The 20555-nt window shown below is 33.0% G+C and overlaps 2 protein-coding genes and 1 pseudogene across 5 annotated transcripts; 1 reads left to right on the top strand and 2 right to left on the bottom strand.

Moving 5' to 3' along the window:
- Window positions 1-1049: 1049 nt before the first annotated feature.
- LOC140802895 (uncharacterized) lies at window positions 1050-3380 on the bottom strand (annotated as a pseudogene).
- An 8636-nt stretch (window positions 3381-12016) lies between these two features.
- On the top strand, window positions 12017-14661 carry LOC140803932 (serine/threonine-protein phosphatase 7 long form homolog). Of its 4 annotated transcripts, none has more exons than XM_073159777.1 (6): window positions 12036-12095; window positions 12274-12316; window positions 13260-13579; window positions 13863-13993; window positions 14066-14153; window positions 14242-14661. In XM_073159777.1, exons 3-6 carry the CDS (start codon window positions 13484-13486, stop codon window positions 14551-14553), a joined length of 627 nt encoding a protein of 208 aa, XP_073015878.1. In that variant the 5' UTR covers window positions 12036-12095; window positions 12274-12316; window positions 13260-13483; the 3' UTR covers window positions 14554-14661. The 4 variants fall into 4 exon arrangements, with proteins under 4 accessions (XP_073015879.1, XP_073015876.1, XP_073015878.1 ...); XM_073159776.1 differs by having other exon boundaries at window positions 12041-12095; window positions 13016-13579; XM_073159778.1 differs by lacking the exon at window positions 12274-12316 and having other exon boundaries at window positions 12017-12095; window positions 13016-13546.
- A 1962-nt stretch (window positions 14662-16623) lies between these two features.
- LOC140802894 (uncharacterized) lies at window positions 16624-17409 on the bottom strand. Its single transcript, XM_073158514.1, has one exon. It carries the CDS (start codon window positions 17407-17409, stop codon window positions 16624-16626), a length of 786 nt encoding a protein of 261 aa, XP_073014615.1.
- Between the last annotated feature and the right edge of the window lie 3146 nt (window positions 17410-20555).

Below are 20555 nucleotides of genomic sequence, written 5' to 3'. Positions count from 1 at the left end.
TTGCAGAATTTCCAAATTTTACACTAACAAGTTCTGCTTAAACGTGCTTAAACTTAAAGCTTGACAAAAATGTCATACTTCGAAGAAAAGCGAAAAAAAAATAGTTAAACGGTAGTTTGAACGAATTAAGCGTAATTAAGACTTTTAATTAAGTGTGTTTAAACACAGTTAATCTCATCTATTTATTTTTAGTTTTTTTTTTTATTTTGAATGTATGTCTTTTTATTTTAAAATAATAAATTGAGTTTATAATTTAGATGTTTATTTTTAAATTTTAATTATAATTAAGTATATGATAATGATTTGACAAATATTTATCATTTTTTTAATGTGGTCTAGATGCAAAAACAAATAAAGATTGTAATTTTGAGAATTTTTATGCTTGTATAAATATGAGAATTAATGCATCAGACTTAAACTTATCATATTTATGTATCATTTTATATATTTATTGATTTGAGATAATTACAATTATATTACAGATAAAAAAAGGTTTTTTCACGCTTAAGTCTGTGCTAATCTCGTTTAAACTTGAAAAGCTTAAAACTCGACATCCGCGTTTCGGGGCACTTCAAGCTCTTTAGAACCTTGGATTTTACCGCGAATTGTGGTATTGTAAAAATAATAGTGGAAATTGGCTACTGAAAAGTTAATCATCATGTGTGGAGGTTTAAATTTTTTTTATAAGTTTTATTTTTATATTAAAGTTTTGGCGTGGGATAATAAACAAATAAATACTTTTTTACTTAAAAAAACTGAAGTTTAAATATGCGTATTAGATTGAAATAATTTGTAGATGATCGGAGAAAGAAGTGGATAATTATGCATGATTCGTGAGATAAATGGATAAATTTATTTAGAATGAGAGAAATTCCATGGAAGAAACTAGCATTGGGCAAAACGGACTAGTTAGGCGGATCGACTGCAACTTACCATTGTCCTCGTGAGTAGGGGCGGAGCTAGAATTTTGATTCAGTGTAGGCTATGATATGCTATAAGTAATAAAACAAAAAAAATCTTTTAATCATAAAACATCACAAATAACTACCTTACAATTGTTCTTTTCGAGTCTTCATATTTTGAAACCTTTGTACAATAGATTCATTATCAACGGTGAGAAATATATCTTTCTCTACATAGACAATGAGACTATCATCATCACTCATTCGATTGCGCAAACTGTCTTTCACAATTCTCATGGCAGAAAACACCCTCTCTACTGTCGCCGTTGCCACCGGTAGAATTAATGCCAATGTCAAAAGCTTATAAACCAATGGGTACACCATATTTTTCTTTGACATAACTAACTTCTCTGAAAGATCACCAAGTCCTTTCAATCCTTAAAATGCTTTGTTAGAACGCATATCACATATATAAGTTTCAAGTTGATCATCAAGTGTGAGGAGATCAAATCTTGAAAAATCTTGTGGCTAAAATTCAGCTAGTTGCATCAATTTTTTCTTGTTAAAAGCATAAAACAAGTTTTCTGGACACAAACAAGCTACACAAAGGAGTAACTTTGTACCTGCCTCTGAGAAACGATCATTTAACTCTTGAAGTTGCATGTCGATAACACCATAGAATAAATCCACACGATAATGATGCAAATTTGTCACTTCTGGTGGATTACGATGGGGACGACCACGTGGTGCCCAACGTGTGAACATATCATCCATTTTGAGAACATCAATGTAATGTTGCTCACAAAACCGGTGAACCTTTTCTAAAAATGAATCCCAACCATCATCTCTCATTTTTTGGAGTCGGTGTTTGCATATTTGTACCAAATCCATTGCATTCACAATATCCTGATCTTTTTTTTGCAATGCTGTCGACAATTCACTCGAAATTCCTAAGACATGTTTCATCAAGTGTAGATTGAATGCAAAATCAAATAAAAGTACTGACTCCAATAAATTATATGCTTCAGTTTTTTGATCAGGAGAACTGGAATCATCTTCTGAAATTATTTCAAGCACATCAACGACAGCAGAGAACATGGAAATCAAGCTTATCAAAGAATTGTAATGTGACCCCCAACGTGTATCCCCAGCACGTTGAAGGTAGTTTCTTGATTAAGTCCCCGGCCACTTGAAATCTCACCCCTCTCCAATGCCTCGACAATAAAATCTGAATGTTTCTCTCGAAGAAGATCAAAACGTTTGCAAGATGCTCCAACAACATTTAACACATCACCAACAACATGAAAGAAATTAGAAATCGGAAGATTTTTCTTGGCCACAGCTATAAGAGCTAGTTGAAGCTGATGGGAAAAACAATGTATGTAAAATGCACATGGGTTCTCCTTTAAAATGAGTGCTTTTAAACCATTAAATTTACCCTGCATATTACTTGCTCCATCAAAACCTTGTCCTCTCAACTTAGACATGCTCAAATTATATCTAGAAAACATCTTATCAATAGCAGCTTTAAGTGAGAGTGATGTAGTACTGGTAACATGTTCAATCCCGATAAAGCGTTCATTTACATGTCCACTACTATCCACATAACGGATAACAACTGACATTTGCTCTTTTGTTGAAACATCACGAGATTCAGCAACTAAAATAGAGAACAATGAATCACCAACATCTCTGATAATAACATTAATCGTTTCAGTGGCACAAGCACTCACTATGTCCTTCTGAATATCAGGTGATGTCAACTTGCAATTTTTAGGAGCATTTTTCAATATCACATCATTAATCTCTTTATTATGAGCACCTAAAAATTCTAATTGGATAAGAAAGTTACCTGGATTAAGAGAACTTTCAGTTTCATCGTGACCTCGAAATGAATGTCCTTGTCGCAAATACAATCAATTGAAGCATTGAGACGGATACGATAATCATTCCGCATTTGCTTTGACTGTTTGTGCAAAACTGATTGAATGTGCTCATCTTGATTCATCAAAGTTTCACAATTCATTCGAGCTTTATAATGTTCGCTGTCATGCTGGCCAACATGAATATTTAACCTAACTTTACACTTCCAATTTGTGAATCCTTCATTAACAAAAGCCTCCCCTCCCGCTTGTTTTCCCTTAGCTCGGCATCTTTTTCTACACTATACTCCAACCAATCACCAAATTCATTAAACCATGAAGGATTGAACCGTCTACATTGGCTTACTCCAAATTTTCTTTTTGGAAATTCATAGCCTGAAGGTTGACATGGACCTTTTTGCAAATATGCCCTTCGAACTTGATCTCTAATATTAACATTATATTCACAAATTGGAGTCCTAAGTCCGGGATCTGCCGGTAGTTGTGAGAAATCAAATTCTTCAACCCTAACATCTCCAATGCTTTGTACTTCTGGTTCTGGATCTTTTCTTTTAAAAAATCTATGCATTGTAAATATTGATTTCCTGATAAAATAAAAAAAATGTTTACACAGCTTTATATATTTACACAGCTTTTCCACAGAATAAATGTTTACACAGCTTTTCCACATAATAAAATTTGTGCATTAGTTTTGTTATTTGGAAATTGTCAAATTGGGTTGGACTTTGCCTTCAACTATAAAAAAGGCCAACACTAGATTCTCCCAAAATTAAATGTATATGTGAAATCCTAATTTATATCACCACAAAACAATAATCATGTAAGAAAATCAATCTGTCGATAAACAAACAATGATATTCTAAAAAAACACTTACCGAAACTCACAGATCTGCGTCGATTAGAACGTTACTCGGAAATTTAAAATCGGGTCTAGTAAAATCACACGACAAATGCAAAAACAGAGATGGGGTTTGCCGTTTGTTGTTTGCCACTTTGGAGATGGGAGAACCAAGAATGAGAGCCTGGCCACATTTGATTCAATAATCGTGATAATTGATGGGTAACGAGCCTGGCCACATTTGATTCAGCAAGTTCTTTTTAGAGGGCTTTTAAAAAAATGGCCCACTTATATTTATAAATACTATTAATTTTTTGGCCCACATTATAAATACTAGTAAATTTTTTTGGCACAGTGTGGGCAGCAGCCCACACTGGGCCTTAATAAGCTTCGCCCCTGCTCGTGAGGATATCATGTGTGCTTGAACGAAACAGTGCTTTATGTTGGTCTAAAGGTATCATTCCAGATTTTTTTCATTTCGATAGTGTCATATGCTCCACAAAATAAACGAGCATAAATATTTGGAAACACAGTCGAGTAGGTTAATCTATGTTACACCGAGAGTTGAAGATAGGGCATTTCTTCACAGTCAAACAACCAATCCGAAAAAGAAGCAGCTCCTCTCGCAAAATTTGTCACTAACCTACAAAGGTTTGTCACAGCCCATCGTTCCTTTGCATATGTGCAATCAATAAACACATGCCAGCTGTTTTCAAAACTTGACTCACTGATAACACAACAAAAAGGTACTCGTCATGTCTGTATTGAAGTTTTAATCGATAAGGTAGGAAGTCACGCACCGGTCGCCGCAAAAATGATCGAATATTCGGAGGCGCTGAGATTTTCCATAGACTTGACCACTCTTCTTCTTTGGATATTTTTGTATGAGTGGGTCTCATGTGAGACCGTCTCACGGATCATAATCTGTGAGACGGGTAAATCCTACACATATTCACAATAAAAAATAATACTCTTAGCATAAAATGTAATACTTTTTCATGGATGACCCAAATAATATATCCGTCTCACAAATACGACCCGTGAGACCGTCTCACACAAGTTTTTGCCTTTTTGTATATGTGTGATTTTAGAGTAGGTGACCATCGAATCAACTTGTGATCTGGCTTTGTTGACTTTTACTTAAAAACAATCTATATTTTAATAATATTTTATTGTTTTATCAAATTGTGACATTTAATTTATCTATATATTCCTGCAAACTATATAGATAAAGTCTTTGAATATATAATAGAGACCATGAGGTCTGCCTCCTTGTAAAATAAGATCATGAAACTCAATAGAAAGTGTATCGTTTGCAGTCGAACCAACCACCTAAAATAAAGATAAAAGGTCGCTTGAGCTTGAAACTATCAATTGTGATGTAAACGATATGTTTAATTGGCATTAACATGAAGATGTCCATTTGTACAGATAGATGATCATTTGATGATGCGTTGCATAACCCGCTCTCGGACTGTCCAAGTGATTATCACTTATCGAGTGGAATAGTCCACACTTATGGTGGTACAACATTAGTTATTTGACTCAGGACAACGTAGAGGCTCTACAGACTAGCATGTACTTTGATATGTTTACCTACTCCATTGAGGGGGTCATCAGGTGATGAGGTTGGATGTAGTTTCAAAATACGTAGGATCCAATGAATTGTAGTTGGGGATTTGGCGTTTGCCTACGGGTGAATATATCTTATATAATTTGATGAGTTAATAGTGTAAGGAATATCTGGCCAGAGTAAAAATGTACATTTTGGAAAAGTGTTTCCTCAGTTGCACATATCAGATCACTGTTATTACTCAAATATATATCTTATCGTTATCGAATTAATTTATAACTCTCGATATATCAATTGTTACAGATTCGATCGGGATATATGAGTAGAAGAAACCATATTGTACGCTAATCGTAACTTAAAGTTCTTGCAGAAACTATCAGTAATACTTAGAAGATCATGAAGCGATGCTACTAGACTCTCTTAATATGATTCGATGGGTGCAATCAGACTTGAGTTCTGACATTCTTCATCAATGAGTTGATAAAAAGAATGTGATTATTTAGGGTAAGCCCGAATAAGAATAAATGTTATTCTGAATTACATAAAATCGTGAACCCGTGGATAGCTATATCCATAAACTATTGAGGGTCACACAAGTATCAGATTATGTTTCCGTTGAGATAGTCAAGTTCAAGGAGTTGAATTGATGATTGTAGTTCGATAGATATCAAACATATTGCTTATACAGAAGTTTATAAGTTAATATCATATGATGGAAGATGTAGAAGTTAGCTTAACAACTAATTAAGTAAGGAGAGTGGATCTGTCTATTTTAGTGAAGGAGTTCACAAAATCTATGCCTCCACGCGAAATGCTTGGTTGACAGCGGATATATAATTTGAGGCTTCAACAGATAAAGTTGCCCATCGAATATCAAGGTTGAGGGCTTTCACAAATTTCTCTGTCTTTCTTACCTCATCTCCTAGGTAATGAGGAGCATAATGAAGCAAACAGTGGAATTTCGCTTCGTATTGTCCCACGGTTAAAGAACCTTAAACTTGTTCCATGAATTTGCATTCTCGCATGTTAAGTATTAATTGGGTGACGTATTTGGCCTCAAAATCCCGCAAAAAAATTGTGGCACCCCAAACTTCGCCACGTAATCATGCAACATGTGACGTCATATCCATAAAATTTTTCTTTTCGACGACGTAATAATATAATGCATATACGACAAAATAGTGCAATCACCACACTATCTACGTCAGTGTAACAGAAACAGTATAATAAATGCACACATACAACTCAAATAAGACAATAAGCTATACTGTCTCTATCTACTATCAACTACAGGACTGTTTGACTAGACACACCTAGTCCTTCACCACTATCCTGTCTCACGCATAGTCATGTAACCTGCCCAACAGAAACAGCCCTCAAAGGTGAGCATATACAACAATCATCGTCGTAATACATAACAGTTATATTACAACATAAAATATAACTGAAATCATAATAGAAATACCCCCTTTGCCGTTTCTGGACAATCAGCCAACAACAATCTCAACATCACAATGCAACAACATCGACGATACGTCGCACCCCAACACCGGCGACAGCAATATCGTCGAACGAACAACAACATCGACGATACGTCGCACCCCAACACCGGCGACAGCAATATCGTCGAACGAATAACATCAACGATACGTCGCACCCCAACTCCGGCAACAACAATATCGTTGAACGAACAACATCAACGTGACAACATCAACGAGACGTCTCCCAACAACGATAGTCAACAATATCAACAATAATAAACAACAACAAATATAATATCAAATCACCCAATTCCGGTGATTCATCATCGTTCAACGCAATAGTATTCATCAATACTAAACAATAACAACATATGCTCGTACGTCAACACGTACCTGATAATCAAGTATATATAAAATCTGGCTATTTTTTTGATTCCGAGGCTTGTGATGTATCTAAATAATTCCACGAAAATATCAGATCATTGTCACCGTATCAACACAATAATAACAGCCTCAACATATAATATCAAATAGCCCAACAACAATTAATTCAACAAAATATAAAACTCGATTATAAATTCGTATTGTTCAACAATTTAATATTCTGGTGTATTTGATTCACAATACTACCATCAAATACACCCTAATTAATTAACTTCAAATAATAGGCTATTTTACAACATCCGTCAAATTACGAAAATTTTATATCAACGTGTAGCCTATACTTCGTAGACTCCGAATATATAATCAGAATTAATAACAACTGACAAACAACTCTCCAATGTCAACTCAACGATTAAAATCCCTAATTATAATAAATTAGGAATAATTCAAAACAATAACACAATAATCTTCTCTACTTCGTCAAAATCATACACTACTCAACAATCTTCAATTTCAGTATGATTTAACAATTTATCAGATTTAATCCAGAAATCGACGAATTTCAAACATCACCAAAACTATAAAATTTATACCTCAAATCGAAGACCTCGTGTCAACGATTCCAAAACTGAAGTCGGTTCGTCGATTGGATAAACCGAAAATCAAAATGATATTTTCTCTCTTAAATCCCAATCCCTCTATTACAATGTTATGCCGAAAATGAAGGAAACTCACGTGAAGAGTTTCAAATTTATCGTCTTAATTAATTAATTTTTTTATTACTTTTTTTTAAATATTATATTATATTATATTAATAAAATAATAAAATAAAATATAATAAATAATATTTAACATTTTAACACTGGTATATCTCTTTGGACCAGTCAAATGACCAAATTTCCCAAAACTCAAAACATGAAACTTCTATATCTTTGAGTTTTCTACGTTATATCCAAATTTCAAATCATTTGGACTTCATAGGACCAAGATATGTCATATTTCATTCTTTAAAATCATTAATTATTTAGTAATCTCACATTACTAAATCAACAACTTGTGATATTTACTTCAGGCATTACAAAAATAGTCTGTATTTTGGGAGTGTTGATTTTCTTCCACCGATGATCCACGACTTTCCACCAATGATATGTTGCTATCTCGAACTAATACACTACAAAGTTCACTTTATGTTCCTTAGAATAGTTAAGAACTGAAAAAATCCTTTCAATTTTGATTAGCTATTCTTCAGCTTGTTGTGCATAAGGGGTGTCGTATAACTTGGGTGGGTTGAAAATAAATAATTTTCAAGAACTCGATCATATGTTTCTTAAAATCTCTGAAACCTTCGATTATTTCATCAAAGTTTCTTGCTAGTGATTGTCGACAGAGTTGCATGAACTACCGAAATATGTCAAACATACTTCTTGGATTTTGCTCTTATCGTGAAATACAATGTTCCTTTCTTTGGTTTCCGATTGCTTGGGAGCGACGATATTCATCATGTTGACAGGGTTAGCTCATCTTGCAGTTGAGGATAATTCATCTTGATTCCTAGCTCCTGAACTATTTCTCGACGATGTCATCTTAGAAAATGGAAATTCAAGTCATTTTTCTTTTAAAACAAAATTTTCTAAGAGATATAAATCAATATCAATTTAGAAGGAATTTTGTAGAATACTATCAAAACTCGTTAATCATGTTGTCCTCAGTTTTTGGGTCAAACTAAGGATAACATTTTATCTTACTTTTTACTCATTATACGGAAAGTTTGATATAACAATATACACTAAAGACTTTTACTATAAGTCATTGTCATAAAAATCTCAAAATAAAAAATCTTATGGATTTGATTATATTACTCACGTGGGCCTACGAATTATAACATTATCATAATCTTATATTTATAGTAGCGGAAGCGTGTACAATCCTTTAATTTACTAACATAGCAAATTACAAATTCAAAAGAATATTCACGGTCTTGCTAAGCAAAAAATTACATTCTCAATTTCAATCTGATTGGAGTCCTGTATCTGGAATTTACAATAAATAGAAAGAATAGAGAGATTATATCTTTGAGGTCTTAACGAGAGAAGAAATTTGGGTTTATATATTTATACAAAGTCAAACGAAATTTATTAATGCAATAATTCAATAGATATGACATTTATCAGTAGCAACATATCATTATGAAAATATCTTATCAAGTGAAATGCAGTGACTCTCCAAGAATCTGAACTGAATAGCGTTAGCTAAAGATGCGGCTTCCACCAAAATTCGATGTGCCACTTTTCTCCAAATACTCAAGTAGAATTAGTATAATCGATCATTTATGAGCCAAGTTGAACTCACGTTTTCGGACCGAAGTCGCGTTGCTTAGATGAACAATCTACCCTATTTTAAATTGTTTTTCATTGGACTCATATTTCCATGACGAAACCATTTTGCCCAATGGACTAAAAATTTGGTATTTAGACCATTGTACATGCTTAATTCATTCAGTCATTCAATCATTGATAGCTGATCGTTAACAGGTCAAGAACCAATAAATCCATATATTCAAATATGTAGTACAATATGACCAATAATTTGAGACATGCACAATATGATGCAATATGTAAATAAATAAGTATTTTATGAACTTTACTGTAAATTCCAGGCCAAATGCCAAACTCTTTTATTGAAGAAATCGGTAGGAAAAACTTAGCTCGATAACTTACTATTTCGCGTGGTTGATGAGCTTAAGCCATGGTAATTTATTATAAATATTACCCAAGTAACTTTAGATTGGATGTGATAATGAGTAGATGCTGGAATATTTGAAATGCATTCTTGTACAAACTTGTATTTGTTAGTTTTGGTTAAATTCATTAATTAATATTAAAATAAAGAAATGTTTTACAATTACGAAACCTCACCAGATGACCAAAATTATGTCAGAAATGGATCGGAAAATTTAAAATTTGGCATCTGGCTGACGCTTGTACTTCATGTGTCGATGTGGCGACGCCCGTGGTTGCTCCGTCGATCACATGTGACTAAATTTTTACGGTCTGATATAATTTTGGACGATTTACAACTTTTATGCTTTACACTTTGTCAAATTTGAAACATATCAAAACATATTTGGAAAAAAAATATAATAGTTGATATGCTTGTTTCGGACTATAAAAAACAATACCTTCTTTGAATGTCGGAATGATCAACTGACACATTTGTGAACTAAGAAATATTTTGAACAACTTTTATTTTAAAACCGAAGGAAAATTCGTTAAAAAGGAGTAAATCGATCTTGAAGTGGTTACCCGAGACTAAATTTTTTGGAAAATTTCCAAAAATATTCTTCACGAATTCGAAATTTCTAGAATGATTGTAATCATGATCATGTTACGCCTCTAGGACACAATGATTTTTGGCTAAAAAAAGGGTGTTTGTGTTAATATTTGGGGATTTTTGGACAATATTTGATATTTTTTTTTGAATTTTCTTCTATTTTTACTATTTTTTACTACATATTTTTTTTTTCAAAATTACCTCTGAAGTTACGAATTTCAGAGGATTTTTTTTATAAAATGCAAGAGGTTTTTTATAGAGCTTTTTAAATAAATATTACAAATTTTAAAATTTTTTTAAAAAATATTACATATTTAAAAATTTTGTAAAAATGTAATAAAGTGGGGTTCCCACTTTATGAATGAATCATAACTTCTTTTTGCATTCTCGAGGAGGTGGGCTTTGAAACCCCAACCCTTTCTTATTTTTCTTTGTTTATCTTTTTTTTATTACTGTCGTCAGGGCCGTGCTTCTTCAGAGTCATGAGAGTCGGATGACTCAGGCCCAATTTGTTTTGGGGCCCAAAAATTTTAAAAAAAAATTATTATATATACTGTTTTTTTTTTAATTTATAAATATTAAAATATAAAGAATAATAAAATATCAAATAAAATATTGTAAAATTGCTTATCCCCAAACTCGGCGAGAAAGACAAGAAACAACGGCCAAAGTGATATCTATCCTTCGTCTTCTCCATCTTCGACTCCAGCATCAGTTGCTCACCCTTGTAAGTGTATTAATGTTATGTACAGTAATAATTTGTATTATAATGCTTTTTCCCCCTATTCTTACTACTTGAATAATTTGATTTCTATTGATATATTTGATTTAGTCTTGTTGTTTTATGATGTAAATGAAATTTCTTTACAAGTTGAGTTTTCTTTCGAATGATTTTTGGGTTTTGTTTGACGCGTGTAGACGATAGCCTTGCATCCAAAATTTACCATGATTTCTTGAGGTAAAAAGCCAATCTTAATTTGTGTCTTAAAGGAGGGGCGAGAATGGGAGCGAAGAAATTCAGAAATGTAGAAAACTACACAAGTTCTCTGACTAAAATAACGAGAATATCGTGCACTCTAAATTTCAATAAATAAGTATTTACTGCATTCTTGACTTGAAAGAATTTATTGTGGTGTTGTGGGAGTTTTAATGGTTTCCCCCTTCAAAAGTTGGGAAATTTGTCATATAACAATTTTTTATATATATAATGTCTCATAGAGTAGAGTGATTTGGAAAGCTTTTTTTAACTTTTCTACGTGAACTTAGATTTTTATAAATCATAACAAATCAAATTTTAGAAATGCCCTTTCACTTGAAATCTCTCTAATAATTAGTTATACTTCATAAATACACTCTTTACTTTATGATAACACCTTTTACTATTTTTATGGAAGAAATTTAATATCTTATAAACTGTTACATTTTCAACTCTTCAGATTGAAACATCATATTTTGTTTGGACGATGCTAACCTGCAGGCCAATCACCAAAGAACTTTGCTAATCTAGTTTGTAGGTGATTGTGCTGGATACATGTGTAAAAACATTGTTAGGATTCAGATGTCTCTTTTTAAAAGTTAGACTCAGGCCCAAATATTGTTAGGATCGGCCTTGACTGTCGTGTACTTCTTCAATCAATAATAGAACACAATTAATAATAGAACACGATATGCATTGTTTTGCCATTCCTTCTTCTTCATTTTTAGGTAACCATTTTTTTTCTGTATTTCTTTGCTTCATTCTCTGCTTCCTTCTCTTTTTTTTTTTCTTCTTTCAAGATATTGTTTTCTTTATCAAAATTAATTTGTTGTCTCATATATGACATTATATTTATGATGATCTAACACGAAGTTTGATTTTTATTTAAATTTTTTTATTTTGCAGGTATTGAAAAATCAGTAGCTTGGAGTTCTTCATCTATCATAAAGTCAGTGATTTTTACTAAATTACAATTTTCAATATTATTAATTAAATTTACAACTGTTATATTTTGTGTTATATATTTCATTCATATTTTTTACTTCATATAATTTAAGATGATAATGTTTTTAAAGAAGTGACAAATTTTAATGTTAAAACGGATACGGATGGCTTTATATTCTTATCGTGAAGAGTTATATCAGTCGTAATTTTAATATAATTATTAAGAGGAAAAATGAGTGTTTTGAAAAAATAAATAATTTCTATTGTTTTATCAAATCAAAAGTTAATTGTTGAGTATTATGTAATTTAGAGAAATTAGGACATTAAATATAATTTAGATACAATCCGAGAATTTTTAAAAACTTTTTAAAACCTCCACTTTTAAATAGAATGAAAATTTTGATCAAATGAAAAATAATTTTGTGATGTTAATTAAATTTTAGGGATAAAAAAATGTTAAAAAATATTATAAACTAAAAAATGTTGTAGCAAGTTTGAACTGATATGAGATTATAATATAAATTTGTTTCTTTTCTTATTTTTTTATCAGTATATAATTATTCTACTTATTTTTAAAATAAAACAAAACAAATTTTTATTAGTTTTCTGGACTCAAAAAAATATTGTAATTTTAAAAATGTAATTTTGATTTTGTATTTTTATTTCTAATTAATAACAAATTATTTTTGTTTTGTCTTACAAGATGGGGGCATATATCAAACCGATCGACCCTAGTGTCCTTCATTTGCAGGAGACTCATATCTCAAGAACAATATCAAAGGATAATATCGATACCAATTTAGAAGTCAGACGATCGGATAACCGAATTTCGAAATTTTATAGTTTTGGATTAATTCATAATCGTGTTTTGACCTTTTTGAATGAGATGGGATTATATGGTATTCTCCGATGTGGTTTTCGACCTATTGACAATCATCTTATTACAGCTTTAGTCGAGAGGTGGAGACGTGAGACTCATACATTCCACTTGCGTGTTGGTGAGGCCACTGTCACACTCCAAGATGTTGAAATAATATGGGGTTTGAATATTAAGGGTCAACCTGTAACGAGAACCGACATGAGTCGCACAGCTGAAGAATGGCAACAAAAATGTGTCGAGTTATAAGGTTTCGCATCCACTGCATCTTTAGTGAGTGGAGGACGCTTGTCGATGGCTGTTCTAGACGCACATTGTAGAGAAAACCATATCGACAACGACAGTTCAGACTTGGAGGTGGTGCAATACACTCGATATATAGCCTTGATGGTAATTGAAGGATGAATGTTTCCTTACTCCCGTAGTGGTGGTGTGAGTCTTATGTATTTACAGCTACTTCAAAATATTCCTCGGGTGAGTAGGTATAGTTGGGGAAGCGCTGTATTATCTTTCCTTTATCGAGTGTTATGCAAATCATCAATTATAGGGAGGAAAATAATATGCGGGCCTTTGTTGATATTACATGTAGCTTTATTATTTTGTCTACAATAATGTACAATTTTTTTTAACTAAAAATATAATTTTGTTAATGATGATATTTTGTATAATGCAGGTTTGGGCTTGGAGCAGGATGACATCTCTTAGTCCTGATGTACATGGTTATTTTCATATTGTTCCTGCGCCCCCTGATGTAAATGATAACAATTACGATACAATTCTTCCAATCGCTCCTTATGGCGCAAGGTAAACTTTTACAAATCAATTTAACATTTGAGTTATGAAAATATTTAAAATTAATTGTATTTGTTTATTTAGGTGGGCTCGTCATTTCAGTCATACTCATACATCTACCCACTCAGTACGGATTAAACGCGAGATACTTGATCTTATAGAGGATGGTCAGGTGTCTGAAAATCAATATTCATCCATATTATTACTGACAAAAATATAACACTCATATTGATTTTTTTATTTTTCTTTATTAATTTCAGTTTAATTGGACTGTTGATGATTTCGAAGCACTTGATGTGCAAGCATTCATTAAAGGACATCAAGGGGAAATATGGCGATGTGTATGTCCTCTCATTTGTTTTGATATTGTAGAAATGTATCGTCCAAATCGGGTGTTGCGTCAATTTGGAATGCGACAACGAGTTCCCGAACCTGCAACTGATGGGGATGATCTACACAATCTATCCCGAACAGGACACCGTAATTTTGATTGGAAAGAATTTCATAAATTGAGATTTGGAAAAATAAGGAAAAACATATCGCAGAGGATATGCTCGTCTCTGGACATATGATGGTGGACTATCAATATAAGAAATGGTACAACAACATCACTATACGGTTCATTTCTCCGAACAGCGAAAGAGTTGGTTACTCCGGTGGACAAGCATGTTTCAGAGCCATTGTGGTTAGTGTTGATGAAAATTTAGCCATGTAAACTAATTTTCTTTATTTGCTAGCGTTTTCTAAATTGATTTGATTTGTGTTACACAGGACGTCCTGCAACCACACTCATAAATCGATTTGGAGAGCTTAACGTGCATGAACAATCAAGGGAGGCACTTGAAGAAGCCATTCAAGATGATTGGAGAATTGGACGACATCTTCGTGATGCACTGAATAGGGTATCTAATGAAGAAGAAGTGCAACATGATATACCACGTAGAAACTCGCAAGGAATGTAGCCGTCGAGGACGACGTGAATCGGGTTCTAGTAGCTCATCTGATTCACATCAACATCGTACACCACATGGATTTGACATCCCTGGCACATCACATGGTCACTACATGCATGGGCCGTCACGTGTTCATGAAATGTCTGGACCGTTACATCAACCATCAGCAGTGTATAATGTTGACTATCGACCATTGATGCAATATGGTTTTCACACTCCAGATGTTGCTAGTAGTGTATCTCTCACTGAGCTTCTAAATTCTGACCATCGACAGTTTGATAATGAAGTACGTTCATTTTATCACGAAATGCGTCCGAACTATTTGAGTTCACCGATTCCTTTCCATGGATTTTCCACCACTTCATCTGGTTTTGCTCCAGACAATTTAAACAGAGATCGTAATACAGAGACAGATCGTAATACAGAGATGGAAACAGAACATTTTAACTTGCGAAGAAGTGTACGAGTGCGTATACCACGCGGTTGCGGCACTGGCCATTTCTATTACTACTAGTATTAATATATCATCTATGCATGTTGATTTCATATTCTCGTCAATTGTAGTTTGTTATTTTGTTTTCGCACCTTTATTTTGGATTGTTATAATATTTGTGTTTGAAGGATTTTTTAAGCAACTATTTCTATTTTTTATTGTTTTGCAATGTATTATTATTTTAAATGTATTATTGAACATGGAAACAAACTTCTATGTTTGAAAATAATATGATATATAATGGCATTTGTGTAATATATATTATACAATTACAATTCATATATTTGAAAATATTGTTAAAAAACACTATAAAAAAATTTATTTACAAAATGTTGATTTATATGTAATTAACCAAGTTGAAAATTTAATGTATTTTCTAATACAGATTTAATTTTACATAAATCATATAACGCGGTATAAATTTATTGACAAAATAAATAACAAAGACCAAAGCAAATAATCAAATATCAATTACAACCAAGACAACAACTACAATTATTTAAAGACTGTCGATATTACACACTTAATACACAATCACACTTAACTTGCAACACAGCTCTTAATATTATTATGATAAATCACACATGAAACTCCATGATTATGACGTGCCACCACATGCATAGGTTTTGTCTCTCTCTTGTTGTTGGTCGATCCATCTCATTATGCAACCTTGATGTTCTATGTCTACTAGCTCTTCGTTTTTCACGTCGACCTTGATTATGGTTTAATTCAAATTCTACGTCATCCCAATATGCTTCATCTGGTATTGGGATAAATCTTCCTTCATATGTTTTAACATATTGGTGCATATTAAACCACGGCTGCATTAATTCCATCGGGTCCAATCCGTACCATTTTGCTGTACATACGGCATGAGAGCAAGGTATTCCAAAAATTGTCCATTTCCCGCACGAGCAATCACGATTACTCAAGTTCACAACTTGTACATGTCCATTGTGTCAGTGTTACTACGGATGCAGATTTGTCACTGATTTCGTATTTGCTAACACTGTGATTGCTTGATTTGATTGACCATTGCTCGTATTTGTGGAATGCAAAATCAGGCCACGGTTGGTTGTTTGCCACCATACATGCAATTCTTTCTTTACGGTCAAAGAAATATTTTACACAACGTCCAATTGTTAACTGCACAATTGCTGAAATAGGAAGACGTCTTGCACCCTTCAACACACCATTCAAACCCTCGACATATTTGTCGTCATCACACCACAACGCCACCCACCATCATGGGTCATCGTCCACTTCTCACGTGAAATCCCAGACAAGTATTGATAAGCATCTGGGTTATGGTTTTTAATTGCATCCATTGTGGCATCAAACTTACGTATCTGATGTTGAGTTCCCGCTCGCCAACACAAATCTTTCAAATGAACATTCTTAAACTGATTGTTGAAATTTGAGCACACATGTCTCAAACAAAAATGGTGTACACCACGAGGCGGTTTGAAAGCTGGTATATCATCCACAGCGCTTACGATATCCCAATGCCTATCAGAAATAACACATATACCTCTAGCCCCACGAATGACATGTTTGCTTACATTATCAAGGAACCATTTCCATGAGTCGTATGTCTCTTCATCAACAATCGCAAAAGCCAATGGCAACACCTGATTGTTTGCATCCAATCCAACTGCTATCAACATTTTGTGCTTGTACTTGGTATATAAATGGGTTCCATTGATGCTAATAACCCTACGACAATGTTCAAACCCATCTATGCACTGTCGGAATGCCCAAAACACATAGTTCAAAATCTTCATTGTTGGGTTATATGTATCAATATGGTTCCACTCAACAATAGAGCCTGGATTGTGCTTCGCGAGGGCGCCCATATTTCTCGGTAGTCGTCGAACAGAAGTTTCCCATGTTCCATAAACATTCTCAACAGCTCGCCTCAAGCTATGCCATGTCTTGTGATACGAAATATTGTATCCAAATTTGTCCTTAATTAGTTGCATTACATATTAGATTTCTTATGAGGGGTCACAACGAACGATACCCACAAGAGTATTTGCCACCATGTTCATGTCCATATTATGATGGTCAATGCCAACATGACTAGAGATACATGTGTGTGACCCACCATACTTAGTGATTTTCCAATAGCCCGATTTCACCTTGAGTGATGCTCGAAGACCCCATTGACATTGCATAGTTGAAGACTTATTTTTGCAGCAAACTTTCCAAAACGTTGGCGAGCTTTGGACAACACGGTACTCTCGTCTTGCAACCCTAACAGAGTAGTCTTTAACACTTGCAATATGTTCTTTTTTGTCCTTAAATACCATGTTAATGCACAACTCGCCTCTTTCAGGGTTGTAATAGGTGGTGCGACTTGCATATGGGAGATCTGGAGAATCTGGAATTTATTCATCATACACTTGGCTGAAAATTGGTGGATCTTCATAGGTTATCGGCCTATCCGTGTGAATATTGGCAAGCACCGTACCTTGCCTCCATGCTTGAGATGATGTACCCTCATTTGGAACTCGTTGGTTATTGACATCATGTTCACATGTATTATTGTCATCATATTCATCACCATTACCATCTTCAGAATCGTTGGAAGGTGAATCTTCATCACTATCCTCATCATGGTAACTATCCATAAAGAAATCACACCTCGTTTGTTCGTCATATGGTGTATATGCACTAGACTCCCATCTATGCCCATCATCTGGCCATGGAATGGTTGGTTCAACTACATGACTATTCACATATCGATCCCAATTATTTGGTTGTTCATCTTCACCCCTAACAACATTTGAAGTTCCTCCTCCATCATCAAAACACATTGTACTCAATCCTTGCGTAATACATGGGATTTAGTCTTCTAGATTATTGGAACAAACATTATTTGGTATTGGCTCAGACTCAATATACAAATGTAAACACTGTAGATCAATCTGAGATGTCATAAAATGTAAATTATCGTCATCTTCAAGACAAAGTTGAAACTGTATTCTTTGCGTCATCTCCATTAGATATATTTAGTAGAAACCTTCAGCTTGAATTCTTTGCTATTAATATTTACAATCTCCTCATCAATCAGAATAAGTTATGGAACGTGGTACCGTCATCATCTTAACAGCAGGCTTGCTGTATTCCACAGTTCCTTGTTGTACAACTACGTAACCATTGACATACAATGCCACTGATATAGTGTCCATTTTCACATTCTCTGTGTTACGAGAATATAATTAATCACAACACAACATTATGTCATAATTACCAAACAAAATAACTCAAATTACAGTTTAAATTCGAATTCAAATTGATCTTTTTTGTTTTTGATAAATAAAATTATTTTTTGTATTATTGAATCAATTTACAACTAATTGTTATAATTATTAAAATGAAAAATATATTATAATATAATACATGTTTGGTTAAAGTATAATATAATTTTAAGGTTTATATAAAAATAATTAATTTAGAAATCATATTTTTATACGATAATTATTTTAAGATTACAACAGCTACAATTCTTCACGATATGAATATAAAGGCATATGTATCCGTTTTAACATTAAAATTTGTCACCTCTTCAAAAACATTATCATCTTAAATTGTATGAAATACAAAATATGAATGATATAACACGAAACATAACAATGGTAAATTTAATTAATAATATTGAAAGTTGTAATTTAATAAAAATCATTTACTTTAAGATAGATGAGTAACTCCAAATTATTGATTTTTCAATATCTGCAAAAAAAAAAAATTTGAAATAAAAATCAAAACTTCTTGTTAGATCATCATAAATATAATATCACATACGACACAACAAATTAGTTTTGAGAAGGAAAACAATAGCTTGAAAGAAGAAGAAAAAAAGAGAAGGAAGCAAAGAAATGCAGAATAAAAAATTGTTGCCTGAAAATGGAGGAGAAATGGTGAAACAATGCAGTGTTTCTTAGATAATATTGCAACAACTGATTCACACATGTTCTACTATTGATTTCATGGAATAATTCCACGACAATAGTCAAAAAATATACAGTGTAGCAGACAAAAAAAATAAAAAAGAAAGTGGGGTTTCAAAACCCACCTCCTCGAGAAAAAAGAAATCAGAATTTCTGCAGAAAGTGGGGTTTGAAACCACACTTTATTATATTTTTGCAAAATTTTTAAATATGTTATATTTGTTTAAAAAAATTTAAAATTTGTAATATTTATTTAAAAAGTCAGTTTTTTATGGGTAAACTTTCAATAACTCTCCACATCTCTTCTCAACTTTATCTTTACTCCATATCCCTTCAATTCTTTGTTTTAACTCCTCAATATTTTAAAATTTCCAATCATGCCCTTATCTTTTTATTTTAGTAATTGATTTTTCTTTTTAAATGAATGCCCATCATGCTTCCGTAAAATAAATTAAATCTTATACCTTTTTGACCGGAGTGTCACCGGGTTTTATCCACCGTATTTTAAGAACTGATCCTCACAGTCCAATCACACGATCGCAACTGATGGTTACCGACGCAGATTCCTTCAGCAGCACTTGGCACAACTCTAATTCGTTTCCTACCTTAGAGTGTACAGTAAAAGATAAAATTTTGAAAATAATACATGAGAGGGGCTAAGAGCAAAGATCTCTTTATTCAGACACAAAACATTTATTAATACATAGTAACCTCCTGTAGAGGAGGAGAAACTTGTTTAGCTACTAATAGTAGCTGAACTCACTACACACATATACTTGAAAGAAAATTATTACAAATGTTTTGAAGAAAAATGAAGAGGTTGATCGATGTCCTTCATCTTTCTTCTGCTTCCTTATTTATAGAAGGCTTCTTCGGATTTGAAACTCGGACATCAAATCTTGATAAGCCTTTACAGCTTGCCTATGGACCATGTAGTAGTTGAGTGGTCCTTTCATGCACTATCTTTTACTAGATTATTAATCTAGACATCAACTTTTCCCATTTTTTTATTTCACCGCACTGCCAGTAGGAATGCGTTTGAAATAGATCAGCTGTAATTTCGTCACCTTTTTCTTGGAACGTTTGAGCTATTGATCCGAGGGTTTCTAGCTCCTTCCTTTCATACTTGAGTTTTCTTTTTATAACTTTCAGATATGTAAAATACATTTTCTTTA

The sequence above is a fragment of the Primulina eburnea genome, chromosome 10 (genome assembly GCF_022965805.1).
Source record: "Primulina eburnea isolate SZY01 chromosome 10, ASM2296580v1, whole genome shotgun sequence".
Classification (NCBI taxonomy): Eukaryota; Viridiplantae; Streptophyta; class Magnoliopsida; order Lamiales; family Gesneriaceae; genus Primulina; species Primulina eburnea.
Note: the sequence above shows the minus strand (reverse complement) of the source record. Positions and strands in the feature narration are given on the sequence as shown.